The following is a 22,293-nucleotide window of genomic DNA, read 5'->3' on the forward strand; positions in this document are numbered from 1 at the left end:
TGAATATTTAGTTTATGAGCATGAACTCGAGGCGCCGTTGGGTGTCGCTGTGACTCCTGAAGCGCCTTCACATCAACAGCCGAAGAAGAAGAAGAAGAACAGTACACGTGAGAGCCATGCCGAAATCCAAGAGAGACAAGAAGGGTACGAATAAATGTTTCTATCTTTATTATCGAATGTACATTGTTTTGTTTTTATTTGACTTAGATGTGTAGTACTTGTGTCTGACATTAACTTCATGTCAGAGGTGTTTTTAAAACTCACTTTAGCATTGAACGACAGCGAGTTTAGTCGTGCATTGAATTCATACTGTTAATTTTTGTTCTTTTAATGCTTACAGTATCTTTAACCAAAACAACCAAGAAGGGGTTGGAATCAAAACAAAATCTAATCGAAGAGGTTAGTGTGACTTTTTATTGTGTTTTTGTTATATAACGTAAACACTACAAAACAGCAACGTGTTGACGTAGTGTTTTGGTTCCTTGATATTACAATGGATTATTAGAACATCAATCATGGTATTCATTTGAACTTCTTTGGACTACATTGTAAATGCAATGGTAAAGTAATGATTTATTACTATAGTGATACTATTTGATACCATTATTAAACCATGGTACTTACTAGTATTTATTCAATACCATAATAATCATTCATACATAGTACATTATTTATTGCAGAGATGCAGTGTAATTGCAATGGTAAAAAAATCATTCAGTACCATAGTATTGCTACGTGATTCCATCAAAAAACCATGATAAAATAACTTTCATTCTCATCTTCTCAGCTGCGGAAATGTGCAGACATCTACAAATACGTGTTTGTATTCTCAGTAGAGAACATGAGAAACAACAAACTCAAAGACATCAGGACAGCCTGGAAACACAGCAGGTACACACACACATACACATCCCTTATGATTTGCTCTTTTATGATTTCTAAATTCTTAATTTGCATTTTGTGTTTTTTTTCAGGTTTTTCTTTGGCAAGAATAAGGTGATGACAATTGCTTTGGGTAAAGGACCTACAGATGAATATAAAGATAATCTGCACAAGGTATGTCACTTCTTTTGTCACTAATGACTCAATTCGCAGCTTTTAATCAATTTGCATGCTTGCATTATTTATTGCACAGATTCATTTGATACTTGTTAGTGAATTTTACCAACTATATTGGTGCAACTCTGTGCCAACCCAGCAAGAAGTAGCCGCTAGCAAGAAGTAGCTGCCATTTTTTTAAGCCGCCATCTTTTAAGTTATGATATACCACCAATGGCACGCCATCGTGGCCCAGAGGTGTGTGACCCCCGCTGCGGCAAGCGTCCCTTATTTTTCTGTATTTAGGGTGGCAACCCTACTGACAGCCCAGATTTTAGCCTAGACGTCTGGGCTGTTTTTGGGCGGCTATAAGACGTTCTTTAAATGCAAAATTACTTGCTGGAAGTAGGAACAAGTGAGACATTTGTTAACATTTTAAAGGAGTGACATTTAATTAAATCCGATCTTCTGGTTTGTCCTAAAGGTGAGCAGGTTTCTAAGAGGTGAAGTTGGTGTGCTGTTCACAAACAAAACCAGAGATGAAGTGCAAGAGTAAGTATACATTTTAGTATTCAGCTCCCAAATGCTAAGCGCTTATAAAGAGAGTTGAGTTGAATTTGTTTAATATTAGGCATATTGAAATATCGATTGACCACTATTAATGACAAACTTTATGTATTTGTGATTAGGTATTTCAGTCATTTCAAAGAGATGGATTACGCCCGTGCAGGTAACGTAGCGACCATGGCCGTGACGCTGGATGAAGGTCCATTGGATCAGTTTCCACACTCTATGGAGCCTCAGTTGAGACAGCTGGGACTTCCTACAGCTTTGAAGAAAGGTAAACTATACTCAATGACATGAGCGGATGCCAGTTTCTATACACAATACAAAAAGAAACGATACAGAAAGTTTACTGTAAATTATTTATAAAAACAGTCCTCCCAGAAAAACGCAGAGATTTTTTGTGATTGTTGTGGGCAAAAGTCCTTGATCTTGCGGCACATTTTCTTAAAAAATGCGATGGAATATGCAGGATATTTATGCAATTTTATGCGATGAAATTTGCGGGAACTTGCAAAAACTGTTTGCTGCTTTTCAATGATGTTCACGTCACATAATCACATCACTTCATAACTTTCCCATGGCAACAGGGGACATGGTTGCGCTTGTGTGAAGTAAATGCAACATTTTTCAACATTCTGCTAAGATATGTGTCATTTTTGCTATGAAAATGCGGGGATGCAAGCACAGCATATTTTGCGCACGGAAATCTGCAATTTATGCGTTGAAAGTGCGGCATATTTAAAAAAAATTCGCCCCCCCGCATAAATATGTGGACTTTGGCTGAATCATGCGTTCGCATAATTGCGTTTTTCTGGAGGGACTGTAAAAAGCATCTACTAAATAACATGAGTAACTTTCCATCATCAGGTGTGGTGACGCTTATAAAGGATTTTGAAGTGTGTAAAGAGGGAGACACGCTCACTCCTGAACAAGCTCGAATTCTGGTGAGTGTTTTACAGTTTCACAATAAGAAATGCTGGACAGCTTTTGGACCTCGATTACTGTCTGAAAACCCAGCTAAAGTCATTGTTATGTGATTTACGGTTTTCTGCATTAAATCATCCTACATAATGTCAAGAACATTCTGTGAAAATATAACCTTGATATCTTTAAGATCATGTCAAAGATTGAAGTCAATTTGAAATCAAATCTTATGATTTAGATTATGACTTAAGTCTGGATTCACAAAGTCACAATTGTGTTAAATTTTGTCCACTTTTAGGATACTTGACCATAGATGTCCTTAAAGTGTACAGACACAACACATTCAAAACATTGATTTATTGGTCTTGACTGCATAGAATTCAAATGAAATACAGTACTGTGCAAAAGTCTTAGGCCACCACCACTAGACTTGTTGTTTTTGATGTTTTAATGTCCATCCATATTTATTTTATTAAGATACAAACAGAAAATACAGGAAATAATATTATGTATAAAAATACATTTTCAGGACAAAATGTCTTCTTTAGGCATCGTAGGTGTTTAGTGTGACCTCTCTTGGCACTAAACAAACCTTGAGCATTTTTAAACAGAATTATGTAAAAAGACTAATTTATTTAAAATTAGGATTTCATTTTATTTAAGTTTAAGAGATCCTGCAGTTTCCTGCTATTTCTCAAGTGGAAGGGGAGTTTACCCTAAAAACTTGAGTTTTAGAGCCAAAGCAATATATCGGCAAGCCCATATTATCGGCCGATATTAGCCATTTTCCAAACTATCGGTATCGGCATTCATAATGGGCGATAAATGAATATTAAATTTAAAAAAACGGACGAAACAGCCTTCATTAGATTTCCTCACTGTTGTTGTTTTTGACAGAGTGCTCTGAACCAGTAGCTACTGGTGGGGTCCAGATTTAGGCGTCTAGCCACTGCCTGAGTCAAGTGATCAGCAATTTATATTTTGCTGTTGTTGTTATTTATGAAAACTTAACAGAATTTGTCTCCAGTCCTATTCAAAGTTATATTAATGAACCAAGTCTTTTAAAACTGGTAACTGATTTGGTTGTTGTTGTTTTTGTGTTTTTGTTCCAAGGCCTTTACATTTCATATCTTAAGTTTGTATTTTTATAAATTTTATTTATCAGAACTTTAATATATTTTGATGTTCCTCTGTTCTGTTGTGACAATAAAAGAAACAAGTTTCTTTTTAAAATGCATTATCATATTATTTTAGTTAAAACTCATAAATAACTACAAAAAACTAATGTTAGGGAAATCTGTTAATGTTTTGTTGCGTGTTTCTGGGGAAAAAAATCGGCCGATATATCGGAATATCGGATTTTAAAAGCAACAAACATTTTTTATCGGTATCGGCCTTCAAAATCCTTTATCGGTCGGGCTCTAATCAGTTTACATTTGTATACAGTTTTTAATACTATATACACATTTCATGTATTTTCTGAATGTATTCTATTAAAGAGACTGAGTAATAATTATATATGATCACTATAACATTGCAAAAACAACAAATCTAATTGTGTCATGGTGGCCACAGTACTGTATTTCTTAACTAGATTTGTTTATAGAGTGCCGCAGGGATGATGTATTTTTGTAGGCTCACCTGGAAGTTAGCCAACACTGTTCCCTTGCCAAAAAGATCATTTATTTCTCCCATAGATTTTGGATTAGCGCAAAAAATAAACTCTGTGTTTAACAAAAGCTTTTTAAAATTCGTTTTTGTGACCATAAAAATGTAATTTCTTGACACATATATATACAAAACAATCTCGGGATGTATTCTTGTAAAAATTATTATGTCTTGAAGTTACGACTTGTGACATTACGGGGCGGTTAGATTAAATTTGAACAGGGAAGACAGTGTTCTTATTGTATTACTGACTGTTCACTTGTTTTATAAGGGCTGTTTCCTGGACAGGGTTTAGATTTATCCAGGACTATGCATAAGTTATATTAGGACATTTAAGTAGTTTTTAACAAACCTTTTAAAAATCATTACTGGTGTGTGTCTTGAAAAAAACAGTGGCACTGATATAAGATATGTCAGTGCAAGATGCTTTTAAATTAAGGCGGCTCAAACATGCATTTTAGTCTGGGACTGAAACTGCCCCATAATATTTGAGTCTCGTGATTTAATGTGTACCTTAAGTTATCCAAACTGTGACTGGAAAAAACATAACATGATCCAAACTGTAAGTTCTGTGATCCATTGAACTACTCTTAAAGGAACACACCAACTTTTTGGGACTTAAGTTTATTCACCGTGTCCTCTAGAGTTAGATAAATCCATAAATTCCTTTTTCATCTCCGTGTGTCCTGTAACTCTGTCTGACGCACCCAGCGCTAACGTAGCTTAGCATAAAGACTGGAAGTAAATGGCTCCAGCTAGCATACTGCTCCCAATAAGTGACAAAATAACACCAACATTTTCCTATTTATATTTGTATAGTCACAGCGTGTACAGATTACGAGGTCATATGAGACACAGACATCTTTTAACCGTATACATACTGGGAACCAGGTTCTCAGAAAGTCCACCCAAGTAGCAGTGCTCGGTCTTCTGAGAATATAGTTCCCAGTATGTTTACGATTAAAAGATGTCCGTGTCTCATATGACCTTGTTATTTGTACACCCTGTGACTATACAAATCACAACACATAAATAGGATAATGTTGGTGTTAGTTTGTCACTTATTGGGAGCAGTATGCTAACTGGAGCCATTTACTTCAAGTCTTTGTGCTAAGCTAAGCTAGTGGTGGGTGCGTCAGACAGAGTTACAGGACGCACAGAGATGAAAGGGTATGTATGGACTTAATAATAAAACAATAACAGCAAACATTGTGGCTTTTTATTGTTGGCAAAATCTGGCCCGTGGTGCAAACTAATTGAGAAACCCATTTGTAATGTCTACATTTTGCATTATATTGGTGTTTCTGTATAGCTCAGTGGTAAAGCATTGCGATTGCAGAACCAAAGGTCGTGAGTTTGAACCCAGGGAACACACACAGAAAAATTGTATACCTTGTAATGCACCGTAAATGGCTTTTTGGATAAAACATCTGCAAAATGCATTAATGCAAATGTAAAAAAAACGATCTATTTCATGTCTTTAATTTAGAAACTCTTCGGAATGGAGATGGCAGAATTCAAAGTGACGATCAAGTGCATGTGGAACTCTGAATCCGGTGACTTTATAAAGCTGACAGAGGGTGAGGATGACAAAGATTTAGAGGAGGAGGAAGAAGATGATGATGATGATGGAAGTGACTAAAACCTAGACACATGAAATGGACTTTTACATGAACATTTTCCCTGTTTGCGTATAACCTACAAAAATGCACAAACGTGTATTTACGCAGCGATTTCCCATTTCTGTCACAGTCGTGAGAAACCGTCGGATTTAGTTGTGTGCATTTTTTTGTTTGTGAACAGCACCTGATTCCTATATTGTTTAATGTAAATATAGGGTGTTGTATGGCAAACGTACAGGTGATTGGTATTCTTACAGGAGTAAATGATTGTATTTTTTTGAACAGAGGAAAAAGTGCCCATCCAGATTTGCCACTATACAATTTTATTGCATATACATGCAAGTGTACTGAAACAAAACAGGTGAAAATATCAAGAACTTGTCTCCTTGTAGTCTTTAAGCTGAGATGTTTGAAGGCTTTTTCTGTTTAAGGTTATTAACGATCAGATTTATTACTGTTCATTGATACAAAGTTATTAGAATTGCAAAATGTTGCCATAAAAATAAATTATCTCTGTCTTTGTTTTAATAAATCAGGTTTCATGATTCATAATTTTTCTCAGACTGTCACAGTGACTTCTAGCGGAAGTAATTTGGACACTCGTGAGCCACTAAATCCCAGGCTTGTTTGAAAGCATCCACAACTTGCTGTTTCAATGGCCCTTCTGCTGCCGCTGTTAGATTTTCACATAACTGCTCCATAGTGGACATCCCGATAATGACACCATCACCCAAATCTCCCTAAACACGACAAACACATAAAAACACGACTGTGTTTAGATACTGACAACTACAAGATTTAATACAGGCTACTGCAATCGTGCAAGATGTTTAAAGGTGCAGTGTGTAATTTTTAGAAGGATTTCTTGAAAGAAATGCAATATAATATACAAAACTATATTATCAGTGGTGTATAAAGACCTTTTAAAATGAACCGTTATGTTTTTATAACCTTAGAATAAGAAGTTTTTATCTACATACACCGAGGGTCCCCTTACACGGAAGTCGCCATTTTGTGCCGCCATGTTTCTACAGAAGCCCTTAACGGACAAACCTTTTTACTAAGTTGTCTCATATGAGGAAACGTTTGTCCGGTGGTGGCTATCATAGCTTCTTTATGCATTTCAAAAGCGAGGGTTGGGCAGTGGACTGAGCCGTTGGTTGCAATTAGCAACCTCACCACTAGATGCCGCTAAAATGTACACACTGCACCTTTAAAATGCGTCTCTTTACCTTCAGCTGAGAGTGATGATACATCCAGCGGATAGCAGCTGACGTTAAAGACGGTTTCTCCGATCCGTACGCCGTTTCCAAAGACTTGTGTACAACATCTATGGCTTGGAAATGACTCTCGTTCCAGTATCTGCAACCAGTAAAATGCAAGCTTTAAAAATCTTAAAAGCTCTTTGTGTTGCTTTGACAAAACGCAAAATATTTCATTGTAAAAAATTATTTAGTTAAATACAGTGTTGGGGGTAACCCATTACATAATAATAATACTTTTCGGAAGCAATGAGTAAAGTAACATTACTTTTTAAATATACACTTTAATATTTGAGTTACTTTTTTAAAAAAGTAATGCAAGTTTTAGTTTAATTAATTCGATTAAAAAAAAAGATGTACTGAATTAAACTAAACATAGTCATATTATGCGCTCTAGGCGTACACACCTGTATGGGAACAGTTTAAGTCAAAAACTGAGATGGCAGGCCAGAGCTCGAAATTTTTGTGATGAAATATGCAATTTCTGAATGCAAAATTTTTCAGTCATAAAAAACACCTGCAAGGCCTGAAAGAGATCAAGCCTCAGCCAAGAAAATGTAACGCAAATGTAACTAAAAAGTAACTTAAGCATTACTTTCCATGAAAAGTAACTAAGTAACGCAATTAGTTACTTTTTTGGCAGTAACTTAATATTGTAATGCATTACTTTTAAAAGTAACTTTTCCCAACACTGCTTAAATATTAACAATAACAATCTCAACAGGCTGATGCTTATGTTAGTGATGGGAGAAACTAAGCTTTTCGAATCAATTGAACGTAATAATTTATTAAGAAATTTTGTTTCGTGTTAGTATGGCCCATTGTGTCCATACTCTGTTGTTTTGCAGTCAACACTAAAAAAGTACATACTATTAAGGGCATAGTATTAGTAGGCGAATTGGGACCCAGCTTGATTTATGAGATCAACACTGTTATGACATAACAAAGCCTCCTTTGTTGAAGTCATGTTATTTGCCCAAGGTTTCGAAGCAGTGTTTCGAAAGTGCCCATCACTTGTTGATGTACCTGTCTCTGTAAGCACCGGCCCAACTATTGCCGAAAAATCGACCCGCGGGCTGAGTACCGTCTTTATCTTCATAGTGGTATTTCCCTGTAAGGAGTCCACCTGTGAGGAGATTCAGGTCTTATGAGCATAAATATAATCTAAACAGAGTATGTCCATGTTGAATACTATCAAAATCTGCTGAAATGTGCAGGGAAATATATAACCACGTGAAACATAGTACCTGCCAGTGGGTTGTATGCAAAGAAGCGAATGCCAAAGTTTTTTAAACAAGGTAATAGTTCAGTCTCCACCTGACGTGTTGTTGCATTATACATGCCCTTCACAAGAAAACATATCAACACTTGCAATTGCATTGACTTATCAATGAGTACAACATCACAGTGAAAATAATAATTTCATTTTTAGACATTTTTGAGCCTCCAACAAATACTTACTTGATAGACCGTAGGAAGAACCCAGTTATTGTGTTTGCAGATGCAGTAGATTTCTGCCACTTCCCATGAAGCATAGTTTGATAAACCCAACTCCTTGAATTTGCCCTAAAACAACAAACTGCTTTAGTTTAATCATTATAAACCCTCCTTAACTCATTCCCCACCATTGACGAGTTATCTCATCAACTAAAGAAGAAACATTTGCATGAAAAAAAACGTGTTCCTGATGAGTTTTTATGGTTACCCAATTTATAAAAAACTGAAGCAAAACATTATTTAATTTAACACTCCATGTATGTTTTGATAATCTTTCTAAATAAGATCTCTAAGAAAATTCCTTCACAAAAATGCAATTATTTCAGCTTTTTGCTTAAAAAATATTTTTTTAAAGAAAAATACCCATATTTAAGAGTTTATAAGCAGAGAAAAAATATAGATAGGATGAAAAAAAATTCCCGTTTTGTTTGTTTGTTTGAAACAATAAAATTTGATATATTTGTGTGTTTATATATTTTTAAAAGAAAAATTTCCTGGAAGGCATTTTGCAAAACTTTGTGACTTTTCAAAAAAAGGCTGGCGGGGAATGAGTTAAAATCTATCAAACGTTTTGAATGCTAATATACAGATTAGCGGTGCATTAACATCTAAGGCTAAAAAATTTCTGCTACTGGACATCTTGTGGGTGTTGCATGGTTTTGTTTAACAGCATGTGCATTGCCCTTTGTTGAAGTTTTATGTCACAATCTTAGGTCAGTTCTCAGTCAATAATTAGATTATTAATCAGGCCTGTATCAAAGTTCACAGCTCCAGAAAGCAGTTTAATTGTTGGATCAAATCCCACACCTCTTTGTGGAGTTCATTGCAGGCCTGTAGTGTATCATAAACTGGGTTCTGGTGGTCTGGTGCGTGCAGGTAAAAGATGTCCACACACTGTGTGCGTAGTCTCTTCAGGGACGTTTCCAGCTGGTTACGAACACTTTCTGGTTTCAGCGTTTTGCCGTCCCAGGGGTTTGCTTTTGTGGCAATTCTCACTTATGGATACAAATGAACATTTCAGAATGCAATTTGAACTTAAAAGAAGTACATTAATCTATGCATTATCACAAATGTTTCAGATGTCACTTATTAAAGTTTAGCCATTACCATGATAGAAATATTATAGAGCTTTTTAAATTAACCAACAGGTACTGTCAATGTTAAATAAAATAGTAATTATACAGTAGCATAGTATATAAATACCATGATATATACCATTTGATATTGTTGTACCATAATCAGTGTTGGGCAGTAACTAGTTAGTTACTTTTTGTTGTCACCAATGCTGGAAGCTAGCTTAGTTTTTCATTCTGCCAACATGTTTGGTTGGTTCCATCTGCTTGAGCCCTGTTGCAGATTTTAGTAGGCTATATATGTTACTGCTTTATTAAATTACAGAAGTTGTTCACTGAAGTTTTTGGAGTTGTGACAATTAAATAAAAAAAGTTATAGCTTTTTAAATTTATTTTTAAAACGAAAAATGTTAAATATTTATATTTAAAAACATATAAATTAAAAAGATTTATGCCATTATGCTAGGCTTTATTTATGCCAAATAAAGCCATATGTCTCAACTAGTTCTGATCCAAATTTCAAGTTAAAATCAGGTTTCTGTCAAACTTTTAATGGTTTTACCAACAAAGGCCACTAGGTGTCAACGGTTAGCTGCATTATCTTACAAATTAATAAATTACTGTCACTGCATTATTATTTATGCAAAAAAATTGAAATATAAAAACTAAATTCTTAGAGATTTCCAATGATATATAGGTTGTCAAGTTTTTTGAAAATGTATAGATAGTTGGATATTAAAATTATAAAAATATACAAATTTATATGTATTCCTATGGGCTCAGTGACATTTAACAAAACGACTGTCACTATATAATTTCTATTATCAAATAGAAATATGTAAACTACATTTTTAGAGCCTTCAAAAATATAAAGTTTGTCAAGATTATTTTAACGTTGGTCATACTTGGAGAGCCAAATATTTTCTGTGGCATTACTTGGTGTAAAAAGTTTCATAACCACTTTTCTAAAGCTTGTTATAATTAGAAAGATGTAAATTAATCATAAATATTTTCGTCTGTTATTTTTATAACAAAGTATTTTTATTTGTTTTTATGCAATGCTTGTTTTGTCTTATTTAAATAAGACTCTCTCTGGTTGAGAAACACTACTGTAACTTTAAAACTGTTGTCACACTACGTCACATGACCTCACCACATCATAAAGTTGCGACCTTTGAAATTTAATTTTTTGTTTTGTACATTTAATCCAATATTGTTTAATATGTTTTAACCATCAACTAATGAGCAGTATATACTGCAGAAATACATGAATATGCAATTTCCACTTCAGTTCCGAAGTATAAACGTTTGATCGTCCATAGATAGATCTCATGTGCCCATGCGTCACGTGTATGTTTAGGTACCTGTCGCAGGCAGCTGCAAGCCTCCTATGATGCTCTCTGCCTGTCCATCAGTGTACATGTATGCGGTGTCCAGCTCATTGTGACCGCTTTCCAAAAACTTCTGCACCATCTGCGCGCTCAGCTGAGCGTCCGCGCGCCCGCCGAACGCCATGGAGCCCAGCAAAGTCACGGGACGTTTGGAGAGAGACATGCTGCGGAACTGTTTAAAGAGCAAGGGTTTGAATCTGGCGAGAAATCTGTGGTGAACTACACACAGGCCTACCATGCCAGCGTAGAGCATAGTAAACGGGCTGTAAAACAGGTAGTAAAAGCGTGAGCTAAGGGAGCGTGGTAAAAGTACCGAATCTGTGCGTGAACGTAGAGGGGCCGCACCGTGAATTGGAAAGCCATTGGTGGACATATGGAGGTGGGTATTTGGTGGTCCAAAGATCATTGATGTGTCTCTCAGGCTTTTTATTTTCTACTCCCCTTCACTGTCCAGAATAATATTTGTAACTCACAATTAATTTCCTAACCAATAAAATACCCTAGAGCAGGGTGAGCAAAGCAATTTCTCTGGCCAAAAATATGTTTTGGCCAGAAAGTTAAGCTTAATTAAATATATTTTTTAATTAAAAGCTATATTTAGTTTTAACCTTCATATATTGTCATACATTTTAAAATGTGTTTCAGGTGCAACACATTTTACAACCCATGTGGCAAAAACATTTCCTGACGAAAAGTTTGTATAAAATGCATAAAGTACAAGTATGAAATACGTGTATGTATAAGTATGTATAAAATTATAAGTATATTTTTGCAGTTTAAAATATATTTCATTTTTAACTATTTCAAACCTGTAATGTTTACAGGTTTGTAACATACAAAGGTTTTCTTCCAATGCGATATAAATGCTTTAAAATATATTTATTTTTCAAATATATTTCAAAATATACAAAAATGGCCAAAAAATGCATTACATATATTTACATAATGTATTTTATATATTATAAAATACATTTTTGTAAACATATTGCAGAATATGTTTTTGCATATATATGTTTTTGGGCATTTTTGTATATTTTGAAATCTATTTAAAATTATATTTGAAAATATATTTTTCCGCGATATGGGAGGGCTACCACAATATATTAAAACGAGGGCTATACTTCTACTCAAACTTTTTTGTTTTCTTCATTGTTTACATTATATAAAAATATATAATACATAGATATTAAAATTAAGGCTATTAATAGAATGTGCTTTGGGGGGCAACTCACACAGACACCATGTTGGAGACCATTGCTCTAGAGCTTGGCACTAAGAAATATATTGATTTAGAAGTTATTAATGCTTGTTTTGTCTTATTTTAAATAAGGAAGTTGTACCCTAGTTGAAATACATGACTTTTGATGAAACCAGATGTAAAATTCTACTATTACAATGTTTATTGTGCCAATAAGCACATGCAATTCCCTATATAGCCTGAAGATGTCAGCAAAACATAGATAACTTGTCTTCACTTTTTGGCCCAAGTGACTTCTTAGGAATCCTTTAACGCAGCCAATCAAATTCAGTTTTGTCATTATATGAAACAATTGATCCAGACATTTTTTATTTTACCTGAGTAAAAACCAGGTTAATGTGTGCCTCAATAAGACCATAATGATTTATACTCATGTTTTTTCCAAACTTTCTTACATTCATTTAGTAAATAAAGTATACTTCAGTATTTTTTTAATGTGGGAGAAATTATAAACACGAAGGCCAAGAAATAAGAATATTTTTTCTCCAGTCTATCTAAAATGTTTGTAATTTCCTTGCATTCTATTAAAAGTCCCTGCACATACTTTTATATAATATTCTTGGAGTAACCGTCCATCCTCGGGTCTCACACACCAGCAGATGTTTTTGTAGTTTTGCATTCTGATCATGGCAGAGGTGTTGAACCCTGGTTGGCATTGACCTCAGTGTGCAGGATCACTGGGGTTCGGGAATGTTTTCTATATTCTTCAGCTCCAGAATCCCTGCTGTGACCTCTTGAACCACCCCATCATCCTTTGCTCTCAGCTGTGGCTCAGTGACCTTTCTGCAGTCATGTCTTCTAAGAGAATAGCATTTGTCACCCATGTAGGACATAATCAAATGGCTTCAATAATGAAATACAAGCAAATTCGTTCTGGTTGCGGTTCTTGAATAAGGTGCAAAATGTGTATCTTTTATTTTTCTGTAAAGAAAGCACTTTTCATAATTCCACATAACAAAGAAGAAATGAAAATGGATTTTACAAATATGCTTATATCCAGACATTGATATGTGCTTTTAAAGTAATTTGGTTTGGTCCACTGTATTTTGTTTCATTATCATGGATTTAGTATAAAGTGACCTTTATATTATATAGACTGAAATGTCTCATAGTGTAATTGATTGTCTGAAAAAGTGATGAAAATAATGAAATAATCATCTTTATTGTCATTTGTAATGCTGCTTGAGAGTCAGTTGCAGGTCTTTGTTAGAGTTTAGTGGCTTGCTTCTGGATTCCTTTGCTCTCCTCCTCTCACAACAGGAAGACCAAGTGTCCTGAGGGCATTTGGGTTTGAGTTTTCCTCTGAGGTGGATCTGAGTTTTTCTCCTCCTGTCACCCCTATCCCAACGACCTGGATGATCTCACACACTTTTATATGGACTCGGGTTTTTAAAGGATTTCATATCTTCATAACTCTGATGCAGGATTTATTTTGACCATTCAGAAAAGCATCTGAGGATGGATATCATTTATTTTTTCTTAATTTTAATTCATGGAATAAATGCAGCATCTCGCTCTGGTAAAGATTTGTTGGCACACATGTGAGTAGTTTCCTTGGTTTGTTGCGCATTGTTTATTGTTGCTTTATATGTTCGAAATGTTTCATGTAATAGAAGTGTAGCACAACCATACTCTTATTCTCATTGTAATATATGACATCTGCGCGCGTGTTTCGATCCGCGTGTCTTTGGAAACGCATTTTGACGCGTATTTACGCACCGGCATCTTTTGGCGAACACGAGAGCTAGCGTTTCTCAAAACTTATCACGATGTTTATATTTTCCAATCATCACATATGAGCTGACTGGGAACGCGTTTGATATCCACAATTCAAGTTGGTAAGCATGAAGAGATCGCAATCACACAAAACGCGTCAAACTTTGGCTGCTTAGTCCGTACATTCAATGCAATTTATTTCATTTATGCCCATAGAGTTTTTTATACAGCAACTTCAAAGTGTTCATACACCTAACCCACACTTTAAAATATCATTAAATTCTTTGGATGATAGCTTATTCGTTTACTTTTCTGTGACATATTCTGCTGCTATTAATAATCCTAAACATGCAGTATGTAAAGTTGAAGATGTGTGATGCATCTCGTCACTGCAAAATTATTTATTAAAATCACATTAGAACTTGCAAAATATGAGTCTAAATGTATCTTTAAGACCTGTGGCTGTACACTTGTTTATTATTACTACTTACAAACACCATAGGAAAAGCTATTCTGAGTAAACATTTTGCCCTTACCAAATGTGATTTTGTATAGTATAATCATTTGATTTACAATAAATCAAAACATGCATCTCAGCCTGTGAAAATGTCTGAGAATAAAAGTGGGTTTGCTAAAGAAATGGTTCTCATAAGAACTTTGACTAAATGTTCCTTTGAGGAACCAAAAATGCATTGCTGTGAAGAACCTTTTAAGCACCGTTTTAAAGTGCACTTTGGTTGAGGTTATGTGCCGAGTGGTTAAATATATGGACAGGAAACAAAAATGTTTTTGGTTTACTGATGCCTGAACAATCACAGTTGTGCTTTTGTTGAAGACACTCAACTGTTACCTCATGATATACTGTGATATTCGTACTGTAAGTAACTTTATCACATGTGTCTTTTATCTGACAGGCCAAACGTGTGTACGGAGCGAGAGGTGAAGCTGGTGGCTCATATGCAGCCGTGTGTCCAGGCCTTCACCCGGATGGTTAAAGCCTGGAAGCCGGGCTGTCAGGGACACTCATGGTGCATGAACTATGAGAGGAGGTAAGGAGGATATCTGCAATAATTAATGCACAAACTTTATGAATGCTATCTGATTCATCACATAAATCCTCTAATTTGACATTTCTTACATTCACTGTCAGAAAAAAAGGTACAAAACTGTACCTTTTCTATCACTGGTCTGGGGTGATACCCTTATACCATAAGGACCTATTGTGCACCTTTAAGGACCAATTTTGTTCCAGGTAAATGTTAACTGTACCTATAAAGGTACACAATAGGTCTTTAATGTACAGTAATGTACTCAAAATGGTATTATGTTTTGTATACCCTTTTTCTGACAGTGTTGCTGCAGTTTAATTTTTAATTTAAAGTCTATGATATTGTTCAGGTTCGTCCTTTAATAGATTTTAATTTTATGCATTTTAAAATAAGTATAAAATCCCTCCCCAGTAACCCACACAATCTGGTGAAGCTCATCTTTTTGTCTGTAGCAGAAATGATGCAGTTGCACATCAAAGCTCAACTAGTATAAGTGTTTGTTCAAATCTCTAACCCTGACTAAAAGTGATGTTTGCCTGATGTTTAATATAAACAAACTCCACGAACCATTCATGTGCACCTCAGGATTTTCTTTTTTCCCAAAAAATTTCTAAAAAGCTTCTGTTGTCCCACGCTTTGTCCTCTAATCAGAGTCTTTGAACTTCTTTGACTTAAAGTGTACAGTGTAGTTACAAAGCAGCAATTCAAAAGACATCTCACAGGGTCTTTCATACAACACCGAAGCGAACAGCCTGTTAACCCTGTGACAGACAAACCCTTTCAGTCCATCATTTAGGGGAGGTTCTCTGTTCCCAGCACCGACTCCTTTTCCTCCGTATATTTACCATATGAAAGACGCGGGCCCTGCAATTACATGCTGTAAACACAGAGCACAGAGTTACGAGGCTGGAGCCGAGCAACAGAAGTACAGAGACGACCTGAATCTCACCATTTTAGAGGATGTCATTACAGGGAGAGAGAGAGAGAGAGAGAGAGAGAGAGAGAGAGAGAGAGAGAGAGAGAGAGAGAGAGAGAGAGAGAGAGAGAGAGAGAGAGAGATTGCAGTGTGTCTTTATTTACAAACTTTAGTCATGACTTAAGCTCTCTCATTCACACACACTTTAATGAGGTCACAATGAGAACAATGTTTCAGTGGCTGTTGACAGATGTATGTGTAGACTTATCTTAATCCTACCTTTGCGCTAAATGGAAAACAAATTAAAACCATATTCAGTCATATGTAGTCAGACTAGAAGCCGGTTTAATGGTGCGTGTCCTGCGTTTTTATTAAATACAATTATTATGTAATTTACAGACATCTGCTGTTCTGGTGTACAGCTGTTCTGTTGCATTTTCTGTGAAATTGCTGAGGCAAGCATCACTGTTAATATTACTCATATGTGACCCTGCACCACAAAACCAGTCATAAGTAGCATGGGTATATTTATAGCAATATCCAACAATGGGCTTCATTGTATGGGTCAAAATTATCATCATTGTGATATGAAGATCATGTTTCATAAAGATATTTAGTCAATTTCTGACTTTAAATATATAAAAATGTATTTATCATAAGTTAATATGTGTTGCTAAGGACAACTTTAAAGGCGATTTTCTCAATATTAAATTTTTTTTGCACCCTCAGATTTGAGAGATTTTCAAATTGAAAAGTAGAATCTCAGCCAAATATTGTCCTATCCTAACAAACCATATATTAATGGAATTTTTTTATTCAGCTTTTAGATGATGCATAAATCTCAATTTTAAAACAATTACACTGGTTTTGTGGTCCAGGGTCACATTTGTGGGATTTTAACCACAGACGTATTAAACTTGGGGGAGTAACATGTTTCACAGGGATGATGCTGGAAGATACCACAAAACATTCGGATGATGAAAGCGGGTGAAAAGGCTCCCTAGACCTGCACTTTAAAGGGGACATATCACGGAAATCTGACTTTTTCCATGTTTAAGTGCTATAAATAGGTCCCAAGTGCTTTTATTAACCTAGAAAATGTGAATAAGATCAACCTAGTAACTTAAGCCGAAAGTATATTTGGGACGTCCGCGTATGACGTCATTTTCGTCATCAGGAGTGTCCGCGGCCCTTCCGCGTGCAGCCCAAAATTTAAGACCGCGCGGACAGTCCGCAGCGAGTCCGCGTACAACAGCGCATGCGCGAGTTCGATTAGGAGGGTCCACTAGGTGGCAATACACACAGTACAGTCCCATAGTCGAGGAAGAGTGCAGACGACCGATTCAAATAAGCACGTTGAAGAAGAAAGGAGGCATAAAAGCATTTCTTCTTCCATTATTCTACGTTCTTTGTTTGCGTTTGCTATATACTGTTTGTTGTTTGCAATGCGGTCGCCAGTCTTCTTCTATCCTGGTTTGATGCATGTCCTGTACAAGAAAGCGACTCTGTACTGCCCTCTGACGGCCAGGAAGAGTACGTCAACACATTTGTACTGCGCATGTGCAAAATTCGGTCATCTGCACTTTAACCGCGTTGAGTATACTTTGAAAGCTATGCGGACGCGTGCGCGCGCGAGCCGGACGCGGAAAAAAGTATACCCGGGCCTTTAGTTTTGGTAAACCATTGTCTGTAAGCATGCGAAAAATAGCTCATTGGAATTTGGCTCCGCCGATAATACCGCATTTTTAAAAAGTCTTGTGAAATGTCCCCTTTAAGGGGTTGTTTACACCTGGTATTAAGATGGATTTGGTCAATCAGATCACAAGTGGACAAGAGAGACACTCATGTTTACACCTGGTATTTTAATCCGTCTCCTTTGTCCACTTTTGACCACTTCTGTCCTGATTTTCAAAGGGGGTGGTCTTATGTAGGCATGGGCCGGTATAAGATTCTGGCGGTATGATAACCTTTAGCAAAAATACCACGGTTTCACGGTGTTGCGGTATTGCCATTGCGACACTAAAATTTGTTATTTTCAAATGCCAGGTACAATAAAGCCTTTAAATTATAATATGCTTTCAAAACATATATAATATTTTTGTAATATATATTAAATGTAAACATCAAATCAATCACATGACTTCATGATTTAATGAATTTTGTATAAACACAGCTCATACCTTGGAGGACGGTATCACAGAACATTTTAGTGGTTTTGAAACCTTGACTGTTTTAAACCTCGGTATACCTTGAAACCGGTAATCGGCCCATGCCTAGTCTTATGGCGAGTCCCTCTGCTGTCGTTTAAACACAAGCTGGAGAAATGACAGGTTTAAAATGTCCGCTGCTTGTGTTTTTAGTAAACATTGTGCACAGTGTATATGTAAGAGCTGTCTCTGATATTTCAGCACAATTGAAATTGAAAATTCAGCGCAACTTTCAAATACATTAACACCCGTCGTCCACTTTGTGATAAGACTGACCAAAATACATCTTAATAAGAGGTGTAAACAGCCTCAAAGAGGGACCTGAGCATTAACAACTGACCAAAATATAGAGAGTTTGGGATGAGCTGTTTTAGATTGGGGATTTGCTAGGTGGTCACTTTTGGGGCCAAAACACCTTAGCAACTGCATATCAATGCCCCTGGCAACCATCAAAGTTTGATATGATAATGCTTTTGTATATATCTCTAAAAATTATGTATTATAAATATCCTTTCCACTAAAGATTTCAGTATTTTCCAGGACGGCGTACTACACAGCATATAGACAAGTGTATCGTCAGGAGTATCAGACCGTTACCAAGTGCTGTCCAGGCTGGTCACAACTGAATGGAGAAGCTGGATGTCTCTACCGTAAGTGTCCTTTATATATAAATGCATGTGACATTTTTAAAGGTGACATAACACACACAGTTTCTAAAGATCTCATGTTAATCTTGATGACCTATAGAGTTTTATTGCATACTTTATATCTCCAAAAAGTCTAACAAGAGACTGCTGTACCGAGTCACGAGCATGCAACACACAAAATACATCATCCCATTATCTCTGGAACACTTTTTGGTTCATTATACGTTCATGTTGTCTACATTATTTGCACTTACGCCCCAACAAAACACAGACATTGATGCAGTTTTTTTTACCACCTGCAGTTCTGATTCGTGACCAGGATCTTTTAACGAATAAAGCACGTTGATGTGCCATTGCTCCAGCTCTGGTTGATGTGTGCATGTGCTTTTTTGGAAGAAGTGCCCATATAAGAAATTCCGTCCTTCATGATGTCATACAGGACCATAATTGAAGTAGACATTCCGGAATTATCATAATGACTATAATTACACTTCATGTTTTCTTTTTTAATATTTTAAAGATATATAGGCTAAACCGCCTTTCAATTGTACACTACATGCAGACACGACGGTCAGAGTTCGCCCCCTAGTGGCAGTCATGAGGAAATTATGTTTCATTGTAAATCTGGTCAAGGCAAGAGCCTTTAATCTATGTATTTATACTTATTAATTTACTTATCAGTAATCAATCGTTTTTAAAGAATTCAAGTGTTATTGATAAAGTCAAACAAAAAAGGATTAATAATTTTCACCTTGCACAGTGTTTTGATTGGAACACACTGAAATACATCACTTCCGGTCAGCGTGTCACATGGTTTAGTCACACAAGTTTATTTTTTTATGCAACCAAAGCTCAATTTGGATTCGATAATTATGTACCTGCAGATGGTTGGCACCCCACGCAGCCCATTTCTGACCCTCTTTCCATTTTTTCGGCAGTCATTTGTCATGTACAATGGACAGGTAAAAATGCTGATTTTAAATCAGACAAAGATGACCGGCGGGCCGGATAAAGATGATTGGAGGGTCGCATTTGGCCCACGGGCCGCTAGTTGACTAGTCCTGCGTGCGTGTGCGTTTGGCCTCGTGGTTCCCCTTACAGAACAGGATTTCTGATCATCTTTTGAGGAGATTCAGGTGATCTTAACACACCACACACCACAGGATAATCTGATAAGATAATTGGTTCAATCACAAAGACAATCGGGACTTTACCTAGGATTGTCATAAGGGGAAAAATCGTCCCCAAATTCAGCCCGATTATCTTTTGGTGTGTACCGGGCTTATATCAGAAGGCATGAAATAGTATTAGACATCCCCTTCAAATAACGTTTAAATAAATTGACAAAAGTGTCTGAGATTTTACAAAAAGCTTTATTGTAAAGATTGGGAACATCATTTTACTTTTACCTGTTTATTATGAGGCTTTAAACATCACAAAAATCTGCATTTACTGAATGAATTTTTGAGGAATAAAAACAACCGCGGTTGGTTTTATTACTTGTTAGTCATGTGAAGGATTCCTGGCCAAACTATGCTGCGGCCTGCACAACATTTTTATAGTGGTGTTTATCCGAAGCTCGTGGCCGCATTGACTGACAGTTGCATAGCATTTTATCCCTTAGGATGTGAATTTCTCTGGGGTCTCATTACTAAAGCCGACACAATCCTCAAAGACCCCTTTGTCCCTCAGAGAAGGTGAAACTGCTCATTATAGATTTTTACCCGCTCCCCAGTCCAGATTGGGTTTGTTTTAAAACAAGCTCGGAAAGACGGTTAACATGCATTCCTGCTCTGAACGTTTACCGGCATGAGCCGCTGGATTTAGGTTTCCCTCTCTATGACAATATCTGCTGTCTTTACACCGAGGTACAGAAGGACCCTCTGCTTTTATCTCCGTAATTTAAGACCTGGAAGCACTTTGAGAAACAGGACAAACTAATCACTCGTCTTTCTGAGCCACTGAGCAGGGACAAAACGTGTGTTGAGACTCGCATCAGAAATCCCCGTCTGACTGGCACACGTACAGAAACGTCTGTCTGCGCAACCTTTTCATTTAACATCAATAAATCAAACGACTTGGTCCAGCCAGGCGAACAATCGAGAAGCTGTTAGATGCGTGAGACAAGTAAAGCCTGTGTCAGGATAGATGCTTTGGGTCGTGTTAAGGAATTGAAAGGTCATCTGTGATGTTGTCATTATTTAGTGATGAATTGTCTGTCAGCAGGGAGTTAAAGAGCATGCAGGGATGGATTTGGTTTACCGTTGCCCAAAGAGCGAGCTAATGAATCTAATGAGCACTTCATCTCCAGCTGAGACCGGTTTCTTTATTGATTTTGCATCTGTTTACTGTCTAGTCCAAAGAAGTGGATCTTTTTAAGAAGTGGAGTTTTTTGTCCAAAAAAGCTTGCATGCACTTAGAGGGTTTTGCAGTGAAAGACAGTCAAATTTGTTAAAAGTCCCATAATACGCACTGTTAATCTTCAGTAGACTATGGAGTAGTATTACATCTTATATATCTTCGAAGAGTCTTTATTTTTATCAGATTTATAAAAAACCAGATCAGCTCTAGCGAATGTTTTCGGAGAAAAATTACCGTCTCGAGGCGTACCGCACGAGCAAGCAATAAACACTATCTCTGGATAACTTATGATTCACTACATGTTCATCTCATTTACATTATATACACTTATGTGGCGATTTCCAACATAATAGACATTTGAAGCAGTTTTACTTACTGCATGCGCCCCATGACCCAGTTGGGACTTTTCAGCAAAATCCAGTGTTAAACAAACACACGGAAAAATGTGCTGCTATCTGTGATAAACAAACTATTTCCAATGTTGGCTTTCTTGGAAAGCTGAACAAGGCTTTCTTCTCCTTCTTTAGTGGCATTGTTGAGTCTTAATATAAAACAAAGCTGTCGCGTGCCGTGATGCTTTTGACATCTACTCGAAGGAACAATGCTAGTGAGCATCCTCGTCATTCTTGCTCTTGCTTTGATTGATGTGTGGGCGTGCTTTTCAGGGGAAAGTGCCCATAAAAGGAATATGAAACTTTTAGGAAAGAGGAGGCGTGAGTTTGGCTCAGAAATACTCTGTCAAATGCTCAACTGCTTTTTGACACTTGCATTTGTTAAGCATGAGGATTACAACTCTTTACTCCTTAACTGGCACTGTCCCTTGAACGGGACACCTAAGTTTACTTTAATATTTTGCATGTAAATTTTAATCTATCACAACTATATATCAGTGGAAAGGTCTAACAATGTGGTTTTTATATTTCAAAACATTTTTGCACTAAAAATAATGCTATGACAGTAATTTATTAATTTGTGACAAGAGTATGCAGCAAACCGTTGACACCTAGTGGCCATTGTTGGTAAAACCACTAAAAGTGATTTTTTTGTGATGATTTTATGCACAAAATATATACTTTAACGCATTATTTTTATTTATT

General features: G+C 36.4%; 3 protein-coding genes across 4 annotated transcripts in view; 2 read left to right on the plus strand and 1 right to left on the minus strand.

The window, feature by feature from the left end:
• Positions 1-20: 20 nt before the first annotated feature.
• mrto4 (MRT4 homolog, ribosome maturation factor) lies at positions 21-6,351 on the plus strand. The gene is made up of 8 exons (XM_065240789.2): positions 21-144; positions 341-399; positions 788-891; positions 975-1,056; positions 1,523-1,590; positions 1,728-1,879; positions 2,473-2,549; positions 5,687-6,351. The coding sequence occupies exons 1-8, from the start codon at positions 117-119 to the stop codon at positions 5,837-5,839; spliced, it is 723 nt and encodes a 240-aa protein (XP_065096861.1). The 5' UTR covers positions 21-116; the 3' UTR covers positions 5,840-6,351.
• A 33-nt stretch (positions 6,352-6,384) lies between these two features.
• Positions 6,385-11,359, minus strand: akr7a3 (aldo-keto reductase family 7, member A3 (aflatoxin aldehyde reductase)). The gene is made up of 7 exons (XM_065240788.2): positions 11,016-11,359; positions 9,386-9,573; positions 8,543-8,647; positions 8,329-8,425; positions 8,108-8,207; positions 7,052-7,181; positions 6,385-6,559 (listed from the first exon to the last, which is right to left on the minus strand). The coding sequence occupies exons 1-7, from the start codon at positions 11,293-11,295 to the stop codon at positions 6,398-6,400; spliced, it is 1,062 nt and encodes a 353-aa protein (XP_065096860.1). The 5' UTR covers positions 11,296-11,359; the 3' UTR covers positions 6,385-6,397.
• The window catches only part of megf6b (multiple EGF-like-domains 6b), a 95,864-nt gene continuing 84,879 nt past the window's right edge, over positions 11,309-22,293 (plus strand). Inside the window, exons 1-3 of one of the 2 annotated variants that reach the window (XM_065240786.2) lie at positions 11,309-11,421; positions 14,931-15,065; positions 18,729-18,838. In XM_065240786.2, the coding sequence (XP_065096858.1) occupies positions 14,974-15,065; positions 18,729-18,838 (202 nt within the window). In that variant the 5' untranslated portion in view covers positions 11,309-11,421; positions 14,931-14,973. Of the gene's footprint in view, positions 11,422-13,548; positions 13,842-14,930; positions 15,066-18,728; positions 18,839-22,293 lie in introns of those variants that run through there. The other variant, XM_065240785.2, reaches the window with a different exon arrangement.

Source organism: Paramisgurnus dabryanus, chromosome 14 (genome assembly GCF_030506205.2).
Source record: "Paramisgurnus dabryanus chromosome 14, PD_genome_1.1, whole genome shotgun sequence".
NCBI classification, from domain to species: domain Eukaryota; kingdom Metazoa; phylum Chordata; class Actinopteri; order Cypriniformes; family Cobitidae; genus Paramisgurnus; species Paramisgurnus dabryanus.